Genomic DNA, 17,509 nt, shown 5'->3' with positions numbered 1-17,509 from the left:
CAGAGGAAAATGAAAAATCGTTGTGGGGGATATGGGGGAAATGAGACATTAATACACTCTTGGTAAAGTTGTAAACTGATAAGGTGGCTAGGTGGCGCAGTGGATAAAGCACCGGCCCTGGAGTCAGGAGTACCTGAGTTCAAATCTGGCCTCAGACACTTAACACTTACTAGCTGTGTGACCCTGGGCAAGTCACTTAACCCCAATTGCCTCACTTAAAAAAAAAACAAAAACCCAAAGTTGTAAACTGATTCAAACATTCTGTAGAGCAATTTGCAACTATGGCCAGAGGACTATAAAACCATACATACTCTTAGACCTAGCGATACTACTACTAGATTGGTACTCCGAAAGAGATTTTAAAAAGAAAGAAAGACAAGGCCTGTAAAAATTAAAAGGTTTTATTAAGCAGGCAAGAAAATCTAACATGATCATCAGTGCCATCCAGCCTATTTTCCAGATAGCACACAATATATTGCAAGAGTTCATATAAAGTTTAAACAAAGACAGGTAAGGAATTTAGAGGAAAGGTGGGCTTAGAAAGGCTTGGGGGGATGTAGGGGGTGGATTGAGGTGGGGGAGGTAATGGGGGGAGGGCCTGGGGGGATGTAGGGGGTGGATTGAGGTGGGGGAGGTAATGGGGGGAGGGCCTTTGATACACAGATCCGCAGGCATTCTTGGTGATAAGCAAAAAGAAAAAGGATTGTTTGAAAGTTTGGGAATAGGGAGCAACTAGGTGGATAAAACACAGGCCCTGGATCCAGGAGGACCTGAGTTCAAATCCAGCCTTAGACACTTGACACTAGCTGTGTGACCCTGGACAAGTCACTTAACCCTCATGGCCCTGCAAAAAAGAAAAAAAGGAGGGGGGAAAGTTTGGGAATAGCTGAAGATAAGGTCAATATCCGTATGCATATCCTGCAGATAAGTCTTTGATTGGCTTCTAGCTTCAGGGTTACTGATTCCCTGCAAGTCCATCTGGGTTTACTCTTGGTCATGCAAAGGATTGTTGGTGTGTTAGCCAATAAAGACAGTTGTTCTGATAGCAAATACAGATATCCATTTTCACAGAGGTGAGGAAAGGAGGTAGGAGAGAAAATATGCTTGTTAATGGATAATTTTTCTTTTAAAACAAAAAACTCATAAGCAAATTTTCCTGTCAACTGAAGTTTACCCTTGAAGAACTTTGCCTTTTAATTATTAGCATTAAATAGAAAACTTTCTAATATTTACCTCTTCCCTGTCTTCCTAAATAGAATATACTGATCATAGTTGAGTTATTTAGTTTGATTTGTACAGTTTTTTTTAAATCTTTTTTTTTTTATTAATTGTTATTAAATATTACTGTCGTGTATCTGGCTTTAAAATAACACTTCTGTTTTTCTGATTCTAATCTCTTGTGAGCTGGGGAAACCAGATAATGAATCTCATTAGGAATTCTAGATAAATTATTAGTAGCATATGATGTTTTACAGAGAACTTTTTTTTCACAGCAGCCCACTGAGTTAGGGAGGGAAATGGGTCATAGTCAAACTTGCCATCTCATTTTATATGAGAAGTTCAATTGCAGGGACTCAGTGGTCTGAACCTACATGTGGTAAAAGGTCACTCCACTCAGATCTATTGCTTTTTCCATTTTGCCGTGTTGCTGGAGATCACCTCAATTAGTAAAGCACATGAATTTTACTGCATGGATTTTGGCCTGCTTAAAGACCTCTTTTGCTTCCTTCATCATGCTCAGCTCTGTTCTGTGTAGCTATGGTACAGGATAGATGAATGATTTCAAGTTGTGAGCTTAGCTTTTTTTCAGGAAAGGGAAAGCATAATTCTTTATTTGATAAATTTCGACTAACAGGCAAAGGGAGAGTATTTGCTAGGGAAGCCGTGTTTTTTGGCCAGGTAAAACAGTAATCAATCCTTAAGGCTTGTCTACCAGAAACTCCTCCCCTTCCATTGTTACTGATTTGTATGCATTAAGTTATTTGACCACATTTGAATCACAAACACATGTAAATCTTATGCTCCACCCGTGGCCTTCATAGTTACTAGACTATGGAATTTCTAAGTGGATGACTTAGAAACACTGAGTTTGTATTCAGAGAGTGAGGCAGTTAAACTAAAGTTAAAAGTGAATAATCCACTTTTGTCCTGCAGGCAATTATTCTCTAAATTTTAACATTAATTCCCTTGGAGCCTCTGTCCACATAGGGAATCATATCCTTACTTGTGGGTGTTCTACCCAAAGGAATATAAGTTTTGGTCACTAAAACCTTGTAAGATATCTTGGGGTTCACGTGCTAGATTTATTTTTTTCTCTTCCCTACATATTTTTTTTTTCAGTTTAAAAAAATTGACGCAATTTTAACTCTCTTGCCCATTTAGTTTTTATTTATGACTTCTTGAAATACAGCATCAGGAAACCAGGCTTTGATAAAATCTGCTGGGATTCAAATGGAATTACTAAACCTTGCATTAATCCACATCACTCTGGTTTTCTTTGGCCAGGAAGAGGTTCTGGCCCAAGTCTCACTTGGTCATTGCTTAGGTTCTGATGGCTCAGAAAGAGTGTGAATAGCAATTGTTTGTTTTGGAAGGGAAACCCTGAGGGTCTTTCCCTCTTAGATTGATTTGGGTGGGGGTAGGTAAAAGAGGCTCTTTTTTTTTTTTTTTTTTTTTTTGCCTCATTTCTTTCCTAGCCTTAATCTTAGAATGGGCATTGTCTTAGACTGACTGAGACCTGGGAAGGACCTTAGCTTAAAGAGGCCAAGGTCTCCCACTGCTTCTGGAGTCATCTTTAGTCCTCCTGGTCTGTATCTTGCCACTGGACCCAGATGGCTTCTGAGCAGAGAGTGAGGCTGGTGACTGCACAGCCCTGCTTGCATTTGCAAGTCCAGATGTCATCTTTCTGATGTCTGTAGTCCCCTTGGAGAAAGGACAAACAACAACAAACAATTCCCTTGGAAATATATTACCTATGCTTATATATTTAGATTCTTCCTTGTCTCCCCCTTTCCATACTACTACAAATTCAAATAGTTATGGCCTTTTTGTTATAACGTCACGATATTTGCCTTATGTCTTACTATTGATATTGATTGTTTCATTAATTTCTAGGTTAACACTATTTTGAAAGACCTAGCCTGTGGTCCTCTAGGAGAGTCTACACAAAATATAGTCTCATTGGTTGACAAAGCCAGACCTTAACAAACCTATCTTGACCTTTCAGGAGGTCCTACCAAGCAGATGAGCAGGCTCATGGAATTGGGCTGGTACACGGGTGTCAAAACATCTACATGGGCCAGCATGGTACATGATAGAAGGATAGGCCACAGTCCCGCAACTAGGATCACTTATTGACCAAGTACTCATGGTCATCTCCTCATGTTGGGCAATAGAGGGTTGACAACAAAAATAGCCGGGAGGCTTTCCATATAATTGTCACCTCAGCCGCATTACACTTGGTCACTGTAACAAGGAAGAAAAATGGTGGAGGTCCTCTAATTAGCTTCCTTTGATTAAGAAAGTGAACTTAGGGGCAGCTAGGTGGTACAGTGGGTAGAGCACTGGCCCTGGAGTCAGGAGGACCTGAGTTCAAATTCGGCCTCAGACACTTGACATTTACTAGCTGTGTGACCCTGGACAAGTCACTTAACCCCAAATGCCTCACCAAAAAAAAAAGTATCAGAATTTACAGACAGCACCCCTATGGAATCACATCAAATTGATTGGAATAGAGTAGGGATCCAATTAATCATCCGTCATAATAGAGACGAAGTAATGTCCTCCTAAACACTGAGGATGTCAGAGAAACAATTTTTTTCCCCATAGTAACTATATTTCCCTCCATCCCATTTTTGTGATATACTCTTTTACGCCATCATAGAAGCACCATACCTCGATTATAAAATCACAGTCCCAGATGTTGTTGTTCTTGTTTGTCCTTCGTTCTTGAAGAGGACCATGCCATTGAGGTGATGTCATGACATGCAGTGAATTGGATTTAAGGGAGGGAGGGCTGTGCAAAGTCACCAACCTCACTTTCTCCTCCACAGCCACCTGGGTCCAGTGGCAAGATAGACAACAGGAGGCCTGGAGATGGCTCCAGATGTTTAAGGCAATTGGGGTTAAATGACTTGCCCAGGGTCACACAGCTAGTAAGTATCTGGGGTAAGATTTGAATTCAAGTCCTCCTGGCTTCAGGGCCAGGGCACAGTGCCACCTAGCCGCCCCATACCCAGATATTCTTATAGAGGAGATAGATATCACACTAAAAAGAGCAAAGATGGGAAAAGGATCTGGATTAAACCAATTTTATACATAGGAAAGATATAAGTGTGAGTGTTGAGGAAACAAATCACATTGTGGCTGAAAGAGGATATGATGATAGGCATCAAAAAAGTCTTAGACATCATTAATACCAAAAACAGGTGATGGAGAACATTTAACTACTGAACTATGTATCTATTTTTCCATTTATATAAAGTTTACATTATGATAGGATTAAGATATATATATATATATATATATATATATATTATAAATAAGTCACTTAACCCCAATTGCCTCACTAAAAAACCCACCACCACCACAACAAAAAACTATAATAAGTAAGATGATGTTGTTTAAAGATCTAAAAGTGACAGAAGAGCCTTGGAAATGTTACTGATCAAAGATAACCAGATGCATGCATGCATGCATGCATACATACATACATACACTAGAAGCAGAAGGTAAAATAGAAATTGAAAGAATCCACTGATAACCTCCAGAAAGAAATCCCAAAATGAAAACTCCCAGAAATATTAGAGCCAAATTTCATAACTCCTGAGTCAAGGAGAAAATATTGCAAGCAGCCAGAAAGAAACAATTCAAGTACCATGGAACCACAGTCAGGATAGCACAAGATCTATCAGCTTCTACATTAAAGGATCAGAGGGCGTGGACTCTGATATTCCAGAGGGCAAAGGAATTGGGATTACAACCAAAAATCACCTACCCAGCAAAATTGAATATAATCTTACAGAGGGAAAAATGGGACTTTAATGAAAAAGAGGACTTTCAGGTATTTGTGATGAAAAGACCTGAACTGAATAGAAAATTTGACTTTCAAATACAGGACCCTAGAGAAGCATACATGTATACAGCTACTGTCAGTTTCATTCCACTGGCCAGTCTTAGTTTTAGAGAAGAGATAGTGAAACACACTTTCCTTCCTTGGTAGAGAGGTTGGAGCCTACAGTTGCAGAATGTGTTGCATGTTTGCAGACATAGATGGTCAGATTTTTCGTATCTGTGTTTCTGTGTTAGAAGAGAGAATTAGGTGCTGAATAGAAAGGGGATATCGAGAAATGACTTGTCAGCTTCTCCTGAATTGAGGAATACTGAGTCACCAATTCTTTGGTTTGAATGAGTTTATCCCTCTTCAGGGATAGAAAAAAGAGAAGGCTAAAAGTGAATGCAAAGGAACAACTTCTTCCAGATTCATTCCCTAGAACAGCATTATAATTTGTCATTATTTCTGTTGGCTTTTTGAAAAATGAATCATCTTTGGGGCAGCTAGGTGGCACAATGGATAAAGCACTAGATTCAGGAGGATCTGAGTTCAAATCTGGTCTCCGACACCTGACACTTAATTAGCTGTGTGACCCTGGGCAAGCCACTTAACCCCCATTACCCCGCAAAAAAAGAAGAAGAAGAAGAATCTTTGGAGATTTAAAAAGTATACTTTGAGCTAGAAACTTAGCTTTCTCACAGGGAACACCTAAATCACAATAGATCCTTGATATCCTCTTGGCCAAATTCTTCTGGGTTCCAGGTAATGTTCAGTGATTTCAGCAGATCTGAGTAAGACCATTAAAAAAAATTAGGTGTTTGCTGTTCCTAATTCTTCACTAGTGAAGCATGAGAGGCCTAAATTGAGGCTTGCCTGATGATTATGGAATTACACTGTGAAAACATGTGAACGTGTTTATAAATAGCACATAATTAGCTACTAGAGTATTTATGGAGGCCATCTGAGGGACTTGAACAGCACAGTATGAGGTAGGAATGGCTTGATGATACCTTCGCTTTTGGTACTTGAGGCCTGGCCAGACCTCTATTCTTATCAAACTCAAACTGGAGTTCTGTGTCTCCCAAGCAACTTCTAGCTTACATTTAATGTTAACTGTGAAAATTTAGTGATTAAATGCTTGTTGATTGACAGACTGAAATAAAAGATGAAATTCCTCTATAAAGTAAAGCAAAGATATTTTGTTTATGGTTTTTGATGTGCCAAACAGAATAAAAATAATGCTAGTGTTAATGTATTCTTAGAGAAATATCTTCCTTTAACCAATCCTTTTAAGGAATCACTCCCTCTCAGGATTCCCTTTTCAATCTGGTGAAAGGTGAATAATTATTTTTGATCTATTGCAGTTAGATAGAATAGAACCCTTTTAATAGGACTTTTTAATAATACTGGCATAAAAAAACCAATGACCCTGCTTTTTAAAAAGGATGATTATTGGAAGTTTTTTCTCAACTTTTAAGTATTTATATCTTCATTTATAATTCTTGCCACACCCATTGCCCTAGATCAAAGTAAGCACTTAATAAATGCTTGATGATATTTGAAGCAGTACAAAGCAGTTTCCCTTCTTAAAGACCTGATTATTTCCCTGATAAAGATAATAGAGAACATTTATCCAATTGAATATTTAAGTTCTCTCAAGTTAACTTTTATTTTTTATTTTTGTGGGGCAGTTGGGTTAAGTGACTTGTCCAGAGTCACACAGCTAGAGTGAAGTGTCTGAGGTCGGATTTGAACTCGGGTCCTCCTGAATCCAGGGTTGGTGCTTTATCCACTGCGAAGTTAACTTTTATTTAAAACAAAACCAAATACTCACCTATTCAAGAACAGAACCTAATGAACATAACCACCCACACCCAGGGAGAGAAAAAAAAGACCTACCCCACTGTTAAAACAAAAATTTTCCCCCTTAATCAAGTAGCTGGCTTGTTTTAGAATTGTTAGTCCTATTTTTTCCTTTCTCTGTAACAATCAAGTCTTTCTACTTAGTCTAGTTCTTTGAGTGTTCTAATGCTTTGTCCCAAAGAACTGTTCTCAATAATGATGTATTCTAGAATATATAGTGGAGTTGGTATTTAATCAAATGTTAGAACAATTCATGAAATCCATTCAAATTGGATTGGAGTATCTACTGCCTGCCTATTATTTACTCCATTAAGTTCTTTTTCATTCTTGCTTGAATAAGCTGATCACCCTTAAGACTTTTCTGCTGTAAGGAATTGTTTTCCTCTTTTACCTTAATGTCCAGCCCATTCTTCATGAACATAAAATACCCATGAAGCCCTGTTATTTCCATGCATCAACTAAGACACCATCTGGTGTTTTAGAAAACCTAATTTGATTCGTATCATTAGAGGCTTCCAATAATTCCATTTGAAGGAAGTCCAAGTTCTTTATACTGTACCATTTATTAAGCACTTACCATGTGCCAATTAACTGCCCCAAGTGCTGGGGATACAAAGGCAGGCAAAAAACAGTCCCTCCTCAGTGAGCTCACAGTCTAATAGGGGAAAACAACCTGCCAAAAAAGAACTCGGGGAGAGGGAGAGAAGAGAGGGTACAAGGGTGTGCAGCCTGCTGAGAAATGAAGACGTGGCTGGTGTGGAAACCCTTGGGCCTCTGTGTCTGCTCTTTCTTCACCTGTCTTTTTCAGGTCAGTGATGTGGTCAGAAACTAGACTTAGAGATGGATGATAATAGGGAGAGATGAATCAAGTGAAGGCTTTTTTGAGAATGGGGGAGACACGGTCATATTTATAGACAGAAACATTCAATAGACAGAAGAAGATAAAGATCAGCGGGAGTGAAGTGAACATCCTTAAAGTTTGTTTTGCTTAGGATTAGTTCTTTCATCTACCCTTCTTCTAAATCCCCTTCCCCCTTCCCTTTTCCCTCCTATTTCCCTATTAAATAAAATGTATTTCTGTCCCTGACTGTGTATGTGTGTCTGTATTCATTCTTCCCTTAACCAGTTCAGATGAGAGTGGGATTGAAGTGTCAGCTGCTCTCCAAAACCTCACTGTCACCATCTCCTCTTTACTTGGATAGATATCTACTTGCCCTAACCTTCCTTTTCTTCCCCTTTCTTTCCATTCTTCTCATAAGATCATCAAGATTTAACAGACCCACTCCCACACCTTGTCTATTAGATTTCCTTTCTAACCCCTAAAATGATGATAAGGTTCTCAGGGGACACATTTGTCATCTCATATTTGAATGTAAACAGTTTATACTTTTTAGCCTCTTCTTTTTGCCTTTTTATGTATTCTCTTCACTCCTGCATTTGAACTAAAGAGTTTCTTCACAACTCTCATCTTTTTATCAGGAATATTTGGAAGTCTTCACTTAATTAAAGGTTCATTTTTTTCCCCCCTTATAGCATTATACTCAAGTTTTGCTATTCTTGGCTGTAAGCTCATATCCTTTGCCTTCTGGAATATCACATTTCAAATTCTCTGCTCCTTTTTAAAGGCTAAATCATGTGTGATCCTGCCTGTGATTCCTTGGTATTTGAATTGTTTCTTTTTGGCTGCTTGAAAAAAAAAAATTTTTGTCATTGAATGATGTTCCTGGGAGTTTTTATTTGGGAATTTTTTTCAGGAGATGATTTAAGAATTCTTTGTATTTCTACTGTCTTTTGGCTCTAAATTATCTGAGCAATTTTCTTTACAGATTTTTTGAAATGGAATGTTAAGGCTCTTGGTGTTCAGATAGTTCAGTGATTCTTAAATTTTTTTCTCCTTGGTCTGTTTTCTGGGTCAGTTGTTTTTGTTATTACTTTCTTTTCCTTTTTTTTTTCAGTCTTTTGACTTTGTTTTAATATCTTATTGTTTTATGGAGTCATTAGCTTCAATTTGATCCATTCTAATTTTCTGAGTTTGTTGCTTGGGCAAAGTTTTGTATCTCTTGTGCCAATCTGTTAATTCTCTTTCCATTTCTTTCTTCCATAGCTCTCATTTATTTTCCAATTTTCTTCTCCATTTCATTTACTTTTTAAAAAACTCTTGCTTCCATCTCTTCTCAGAATTCTAGTTGTTTGTATCCAAGCTGCATTTTTCTTCGAAGCTTTGCTTGTAGATATTTTGAAGTTATTTTCTTCTGGGTTTGTGTCTTGAGCTTTTCTGCTGCCCTAATATCTCTTTGTGATGGGAATCTTTTTTTTGTTTGTTCATCCTTTTAGCTTACTTCCTAACTTTGGATTTGATTTTAGGACTGAGCTCTGCAGCACTTCTGTAGGGAAGGTCAGGGCTGGGCCTGTTGCCACTTTTTTAGGATATTGAATTTTGTGTTATTTTAGGGACAGACTGAAAATGTGAAAGCTTTCAGTGCTTCCAAAATGATCTGATCCAGGACAAAAAGACCACTAGGTGGTGCCAGTGGATAAAGCATTGAGCCTGTAGTCTAGAAAACCCAAGTTCAAATGTAGCCTCTAAAATTTATTAGCTCTGTGACCCTGGGAAAGTCATTTAATCTCTAATAATGACCTTAGTTTCCACAATTGTAAAATGGGGTTAAGAATAACACCTATCTCCCAGGAGAGTATTAAGGATTAAATAAATAAATATTTGAAAGGCACTTAGTCCAGTGCCTGGCACATCATAAGTGCTTTAAATCTGCTTGTTTCCATTCTTCCTTCCAGAGTCTCATTGCTCCCTTCAGAGTCTAACCTCTGGAAGTGCCTGACCTAGTAATAGACTGCTGCTGGATTCAGCCCCTATTAGTCAAATGGAAAGTTTCATTGGTTCCTAGTGATAGAATTGTAGGCTGCCCTTCAGACTGGGATTCCTGCCCAGGGTATTGCTCTGCAGGCTTCAGACTGGCCAGGAGGCTAGAATTTAGACCCTGATCTTCCCCTGGGGTCTAAGACTCACCCTAGATGCTTGCTTCTGAACTTCCTCCTTTCTAGGTACTAAGCCCAGGGCTTCTATACCCTGGAATTTCATCCCTTGTAAACAACGTTCCCTTCTCAGTCCACCCTGGATCTGTGATCCTGAACTGGATAGTGGGCAGCCAGGCTATTACTTGTCACTTGTCCCGAATCACAATGTACCGACTTAGAAACTTACTAGCTCTGTGATCCTTGGCAAGTCATTTAATACCCATGTCTCGGTTTCCTTATCTGTAAAATAGAGGTATTAACACCTGTCTTATGAAATTGCTGTGACAATCAATGAGTTAATATCTGTAAAGCACTTTGCAAGGTTATATAAATGCTAGCTGTTATTATTCAAGTTCAGCTAAACTGCTTGCTATCTCTATACAAGCTACATCCTTTATCAATCTTTCCCTTTGCTCATATATTCCCTATACCAGGAATACCCTCTTCTCCTTCCCCTGTCTCCGGTCGTTGATTTCCTACCTATCTTGAAAAGCCCAAATCAGGTATTACCTCTTCCATGAAGCCTTTTTCAGACCCTTCAGTATTGATCTGCTCTTCCCAGGCAGCACTTTGTTTACACTGGTCCTCTACATTTGTCCTTTGCACTCTATCCTGGTCATTATTTGATTTTAAAATGTTTATTTTATTAACAAAGATCTCTTTTCCCCAACTTCCTCTAGCTTTGGGGAAAGAAAACTGCTTTTTAAAAAACCATGCATGGTTAAGCAAAACAAATTCCCACATTGAACATGTACCAAAAAAGGTTTCATTCAGTGTTCTGAGTCCATCACCTTTCTACTAGGAGGTGAATAACATCCTTATTCTTTAGTCCCTGGAATCATGGTTGATCATTGTACTGCTCACAATTCTTAAGTATTTCAGAGCTATCTCTATAGTATCCCTGATTGTTTTCTTGGTACTGCCCACTTCACTCAGCGTCAGTTCATAAAATTTTCCCAGATTTCTCAGAAACCATCCCATTTTCATTTCTTCATCATTCCATTCATTCAGTATTTCATTACCTTCACATATTATAATGCAGTCATTCCACAATCAGTGGACAAGTCCATACTTTCCTGTTATTTGCTACCACAAAAAGAGCTGCTCTCAGTGTTTTTGTACTTTTAAGTCCCTTTGCTCTCTCTCTCTTGAATCTCTTTGGGGTATAGGCATAGTAATAGTATTGCCGGATCAAATGGTATATGCACAATTTAATTTTGGGCAAATTGCTTTCCAGAATGGCCAAACTGTTCACAGCTCTACCAACAGTACATTAATGTTTTCCCAGTGTCCCTCCAGCATTCTTCATTTTCCTTTGTCAACTTTGCCAACCCTGATAGGTGTGAGTTGCTTTAATTTGCATTTCTAATTATTAGTGACTTGGAGTATTGTTTCATATGGCTATTGATATCTTGGATTTCTTACCATTTATCCATTAGGTATTTATATTATTTTGTACTATAATTATTTCTGTCATATGCCTCTCCTAAAAGGCAAGCTCTTTGAAGGTAGGGTAGCTAGTTGGTTTAGAGGATAGAGTATTTCACTTGGAGTCAAAAATACCTTGTGAATTGTGCCACAGACACTTAATAGCTGTGAGACCCTGGATAAGCCACTTAACCTCTCCTCTGTTTCCTCATCTATAAATAGGTAATAAAAAATATAATAAAATATAAATATAATAAATATATAGTAATAATACTATACTGAGTTGTTGTGAGGCTCAAATAAGAGAATGTATTTAAAGAATTTGCAACTTTCAAGCACTATGTTAGCTAATATTATTAGAATCCTGGCCTAAAGACTGTTTTTTTCCTAAACTTTTTTTTTTTAATTTTTATTTTTTAGTGAGGCAATTGGGGTTAAGTGACTTGCCCAGGGTCACACAGCTAGTAAGTGTTAAGTGTCTGAGGTCGGATTTGAACTCAGGTACTCCTGACTCCAGGGCCAGTGCTCTATCCACTGTGCCACCTACCTGCCCCCTTTCCTAAACTTTTTATTGGTCCAGATGACTAGCACAGTGCTCTGCATTTAGTGGATGCTTAATTATTTTTAAAAATTGCTCTTGAACACAATAGATGCTTTAAAGTTTATTACAGAAAACTAGTAATTGAATTGGGTGGGTCAGGTATAAATCAAAAGAACTCGCCATTTGGGGATTTGATTTAGAGTCCCTGGCTCACCTTTTCTGACTCTTAACCACGTAGGATAGCAATTACTAATTACTGCTTGGGGAAAAGGGGAGTAGGGAAAAAAACCACGTGCCTGGGGTAACTCAATACTGCACTAAAGGCCCGTGGTTTCTTTTGGAGAAACAATCTGTGTGCCACGTATCGCCTGCTCCTTTTCCGAGTCTCTCCCATCTCTAATTAGACAAAACCACTTCTTGGCTAATCTCATGCTGAGAGAACAGTATTATGCTCTTTGAGTAGAGAGCAGCATTACATTCTTACATTGAAACAGTAGCCCTAAACCAAGGTTATTCTGGTTTCCAGGCTTGCCCCTCTTGGCTGGGTGGGGAAACAGTATTGACACAGTTTCCTGACAAGCACTTCCCTTAAACTGGGAAACTGCAAAATTCTTCAGATTTGCCCTCAGGGCTCTGAGGAGCTTCCTTCTTCTGAAACCACAAAGGGCAAAGCACTTGAGACTGTCAGAGGTTTCCTGACTCAGGAGCTGTAGATCCTAGTAAAGAGTAATACAGGTAGGCTCAGCCAACTCTTCACACAAGATTCTCCTTTTTTTTTCTAGTCATCTCCTAGCTGCAACGTAGCCCTACCAGATCAACTTTAGGGATTGCCAATCCTCACCTCTCAATCTGTGGATAGTATTAAAGAGCAATACAGAGAAACCCCCAGATAGCTTTTCCCACAGCAGGATTCTCGTGGTTCCAATGAACTTTTTGCAGCTCCAGACTCTATGCATTACTTCAGTCAGCTCTTTTATCTTATTCAGTTTGATTCTCCTCTGTTCTGCTTCTCTGTCTCAGTCACCTGCTTCCTTCTTCACCTGGGTATTGTGTCTTCTCATTCTTTCCATCTCTGGCTTCTTATCTGCCTTAGTAACTCAGGCACTCTCTAACTGATGTAGAAATCCTAGATCCACAGTCTGTCTGTATGACACATACAGATTACGTATCATCATTATCCCCATCTCTTCCCTCGGTGGAACCTTGGAACCTTGGTCTCTGTTCCCGGAACTTTGGCTTCTGGTAGGTGAGCTTTCACCTTATTTTGCCTGGAACCATAAGTCCCTACCCTTTGCATTGCATTGCATTCAATTTTATACCATTCCATATTGCTAACTCCTCCCCCCCCCCCCCTTCTATGTGTTATCTTCTATTAGAATGTAAGCTTCTTGAGGGCTGGGATTGTCTTGTTTGCATCTCTAGCGATTTGCCTGCCACAGAATAAACTCTTAACAGCTAGATGGCGCAGTGGATAAAGCATCAGCCCGGGATTCAGGAGGACTTGAGTTCAAATTCAGCCTCAGACACTTGACACTTAGTAGCTGTGTGACCCTGGGCAAGTCACTTAACCCTCATTGCAGGGCGGGGGGGGGCTCCCCCCAAAGAATAAACTCTTAACAGATAATTTCATCTATGTACAAAGTCCCCAGATAATTCTTTGATTTACGTTTTTCAGCTACAGCCTTCAAAAGCCCAGAAAACATTCATATATAAATATAGGTGGACAGTAATTCGATCCAGCCATCCCCATATTTTTATCAATTCTTTGGCCTCTGAGCTTCATTTTCAAAGATCCTCCCGACATGTTTGTTTGAGGGACTGTTTCCTCTCAATTCCTTAGAAGCATCTCAAGGTGCTTTTCTCAGTGTCATTTTTAGTCTCTTTCGGTATGAACATGCCCCTATGTGAAAGTGACAGCACTTTACTTTGAAGCAAGAACAGCTGGAAAAAAGTTAGAAAAAGTATGTCAGAATATTAGTGTATGCTTCAAACCAGATGCTGCTGCTCTTCCTCCTCTGCAACAAATTCACTTTGACATCTCTGTGATAAAGTGACAAATGTACAAAATCTTTAGTTAGGTGTAATCATTGTTTTTAATCCATATGCTTCATAAGATGAACATCTCCACTTTCTCCTTTTTTAAAGAATTAACAAACATTTAGGAAGCACCCCACAGAGCTTTCAGAAGTGAAAAGGTTGCCTTAGGTGATGAGCTCTTTTCATTGGAAGTATTCAGTTGGAGGCAAGATGATCATTGTTGGAGAGATGGTAGGAAGGTCTGGATGGGTAGAGATGACCTCTGGAATTCCCTTCCATCTCTAAGATTACTGTCTCTGATACAGAGAGAAGTGTTGGGGAGGGGGCATCCCTTTCTTGAAGGTACAGACAACACCTGCCTACAGATTAGAGAACCATCCAAGACGTTGTACAATTAAGCATGAAATTATGTGGTGCTACAGGAATTCAGTGCAATGGATACCCATTCATTTTCATAATAGCAATAATACCAATTTAGGGAAATAATGATGTTTGCCTTTATATAAAATATAGTCTTTTGCCTTGATTCTAACATGATTATTTTTTCTAATTTTTTAATGTTTTTGTTTTTAGACAATGAATGTTTGACAAGAATATTTTTGTCTAATTGCTTAAACCTTTATTGTTGTTATTTTTTGGTTGGGTCTGTGATTTCATTAAACAAAGAACCTCAGTACACTCTTATGGAATTGCCTGGGGCATTTGAGACTTGTAACTTAACCAGGGTCACCCAGCCAGCGTATGTTAAAAGTGGGACTGGGGGCAGCTAGATGGCGCAGTGGATAGAGCACCAGCCCTGGAGTCAGGAGTACCTGAGTTCAAATCCAGCCTCAGACACTTAACACTTACTAGCTGTGTGACCCTGGGCAAGTCAATTAACCCCAATTGCCTCACTTAAAAAAAAATTTTTTTTTTAAAGTGGGACTGGACCCCACTTGACTCTGAGGCCCTTGTTCTATCTACTCTTCCTCTCTGTTTGAAACTTAACATATCCTAATTGTAAGAAGTTTTTCTTTTGAAGAAAATAAAATGGTATTTTAAAGATCTGGAAATTTTGTGTTTGTTGTCAGTCTAAAGGAAGTCAATTTAAACTATTAAAAATATTAGAAAAGTTGGCGCAGTGGATGGAGTACTGGCCCTGGATTCAGGAGGACCTGAGTTCAAATCCACCCTCAGACTCTTAATACTTACTAGCTATGTAACCCTGGGCAAGTCACTTAACCCCAATTGCCTCACCAATATATATATATATATGGGAAAATTTTAAAAATAAACTAAACATAGTATGCATCAAATGAAGACCAAATGAGGAATCTCAAAGGCCAATTCACTAACGCCTTACTGTTAACATTATTTTGTGCTCAAAACAGTTTATGTCATTTATCTTTTTAATGTTCCCTATAAGGTAAATTTATCCCTTCTAGAGGAAGCCAACACAGAACAATCTCAGCACTGATCCCAAAGGTCATCTGGTCAGTAATAAAGCCATACTAGAAACCAAATTTGATTTTCCAAAACCAGCTAGATGGCTTCAATTCAAAATATTCTTCTTTTATTGGAGTCAGAGTAAATAGACATTATATTCTTTATATTCTTGGGCTGTTCTATAGTGGTGAGAGTCCCAAGAAAATATGAATGGATTCATTACAGATCACTTAGCCATAAGTATCTATTTTCACTATTGCTGTTAATGATAGATTTGCTCATGTGTTACATACCATTTTCATGTTAAAGTAAAAAGTACCAGACTATTCTCAAGAATTTGGTTATTTGTAAGATTGGCTTCTCCTCTGTCGTACCAGAATTGGCAAGAAGCCAGGAAATGACAGAAATAAATTGCCTCCTGCAATGCATGGGTACCTGCATTGAAATGGAAGAAAAAATACTCTAGTGGGAGGTTTCCATGACAAGGTTTTAGGCAAGACTGAAAATAAATGTCAGGGCCAGCTAGGTGGTGCAGTGGATAAAGCACCGGCCCTGAGTTCAAATTCGGTCTCAGGCACTTGACACTTACTAGCTGTGTGACCTTGGGCAGGTGACTTAACCCTCATTGCCATGAATGAATGAATGAATGAATGAATGAATGAATGAATGAATGAATGAATGTCGAACATAGGAACCTTCAGACCTGAAAAGCTAAAGAACATGTTATCTTTTAATTCCTAATTTCATTTTGTGTCTCTCTCCTCCCCCTCCCCTTCCCTCTCTTCTCATTGCAGCCATAGACCTTTTGTATGGGGGTATATACTGCTTTATGTGTCAGGATTACATATACGACAAAGACATGGAACAAATTGCCAAAGAAGAACAACGGAAAGCTTGGAAATTACAAGGTTTGGTTTTCCTTAAGTATCTGCCTGATTTGTTACTGAATCATTCTAGTCCCTCCCATGTCATTGGCGAAAACCAGTAAGGGGAAGAGAGAGATCTCTGGAGCCGGCAGTGAAGGTTGGGGGATGGGTAGCATTGCTTTCTAGGAAGTTAGGCTGTTTGCTTAAAATATGCACTGCTCAAAATGGGAGCAAAAATGGCTTTAAAAAAATGAGAAGAGTCTCGAGCTAAAATGATGTCACCAAAATGAAATTTTTATCAGGTAGAGAATGTAATGATCTGCCTAGTACCTGGGTTAGAACTAAGCTTTAGGTAATGAGTCTGTTCCCCTCACGTGAAATGCCTTCTCTATATGTGTCTGATTTTTATCTATTGTGCCTACACACACATACACAGAGATTACTCACTTGCTGTCACTCTCCTTTTCCTTATACACAAACCATGTCTAAATTATGTATTTGTAGAGTTATATTTACACACGAAAATATCTATGCACACATTTGTTTTATTATTCAGTTTGCTTTCCCTAATTTTTCTTTTTTAGCCTTCACCCCAACAGTGGTTTCTCACTACCAGTGTACAATGACAGGTAAGAGGCACGGGCTGATGACACACTTGACTAATGAGCGTCCCTTTGGGGAATTATCCTGCCATTTTTAGGCAAAAATGATGGTTAAGAAATCAGCTTTAGAGTAGCGGCTCATTGTCTTTGCAAAAAGAGATTTTTGGAATACATACAAAAATAATCATATGACAAATCCTTGTCATGATTGAGCTGCTCCAAAACAGTCCTTTTTAGGGAATATAAGATTGAAAACTGGTGCTATCACTGATGTTAAAGTATGTGTGGTTGTTTTTTTTTAATGTTCTGCAAAATTCATTGTGAGATTTCAGTGATTGATTTCTTTTTTTTCCCCTTAAAAAATTGAATAACCAGCTTTTGGTCTGTATTCAGTGCTTCAGTAGACGAGATATTTTCTGATAATTCACAAAGTAGAAAATCTGAATAATTTTTGACTGGTGAATTACCATTTTGTCCAGTTCTTTAGTAAAGTTGAATTAGTTACTGCTTTATGTAATTAAATGATATGGTTGGCAATACCAGTACTATTGCTAATTGTGACAACGTTGGCCATTTATGATCAGGACTGATCATCTAAAAATGAATGGCCATGTTTTCTGTCTTTCTTGAGTGTTAGACTTTTGGGGGTTGGGTGCAGAAT

At 38.6% G+C, this 17,509-nt stretch overlaps 1 protein-coding gene across 2 annotated transcripts in view; it reads left to right on the top strand.

The window, feature by feature from the left end:
• USP22 (ubiquitin specific peptidase 22) overlaps window positions 1-17,509 on the top strand; it is a 272,625-nt gene that overhangs the window by 152,045 nt on the left and 103,071 nt on the right. Inside the window, exons 3-4 of one of the 2 annotated variants that reach the window (XM_043966431.1) lie at window positions 16,175-16,288; window positions 16,831-16,875. In XM_043966431.1, coding sequence (XP_043822366.1) covers window positions 16,175-16,288; window positions 16,831-16,875 — 159 coding nt within the window. The remainder of the gene's footprint in view (window positions 1-16,174; window positions 16,289-16,830; window positions 16,876-17,509) is intronic. The other variant, XM_043966439.1, reaches the window with a different exon arrangement.

Source organism: Dromiciops gliroides, chromosome 1, assembly GCF_019393635.1.
Source record: "Dromiciops gliroides isolate mDroGli1 chromosome 1, mDroGli1.pri, whole genome shotgun sequence".
NCBI lineage: Eukaryota > Metazoa > Chordata > Mammalia > Microbiotheria > Microbiotheriidae > Dromiciops > Dromiciops gliroides.
This window is presented reverse-complemented; position numbering and strand designations above follow the sequence as displayed.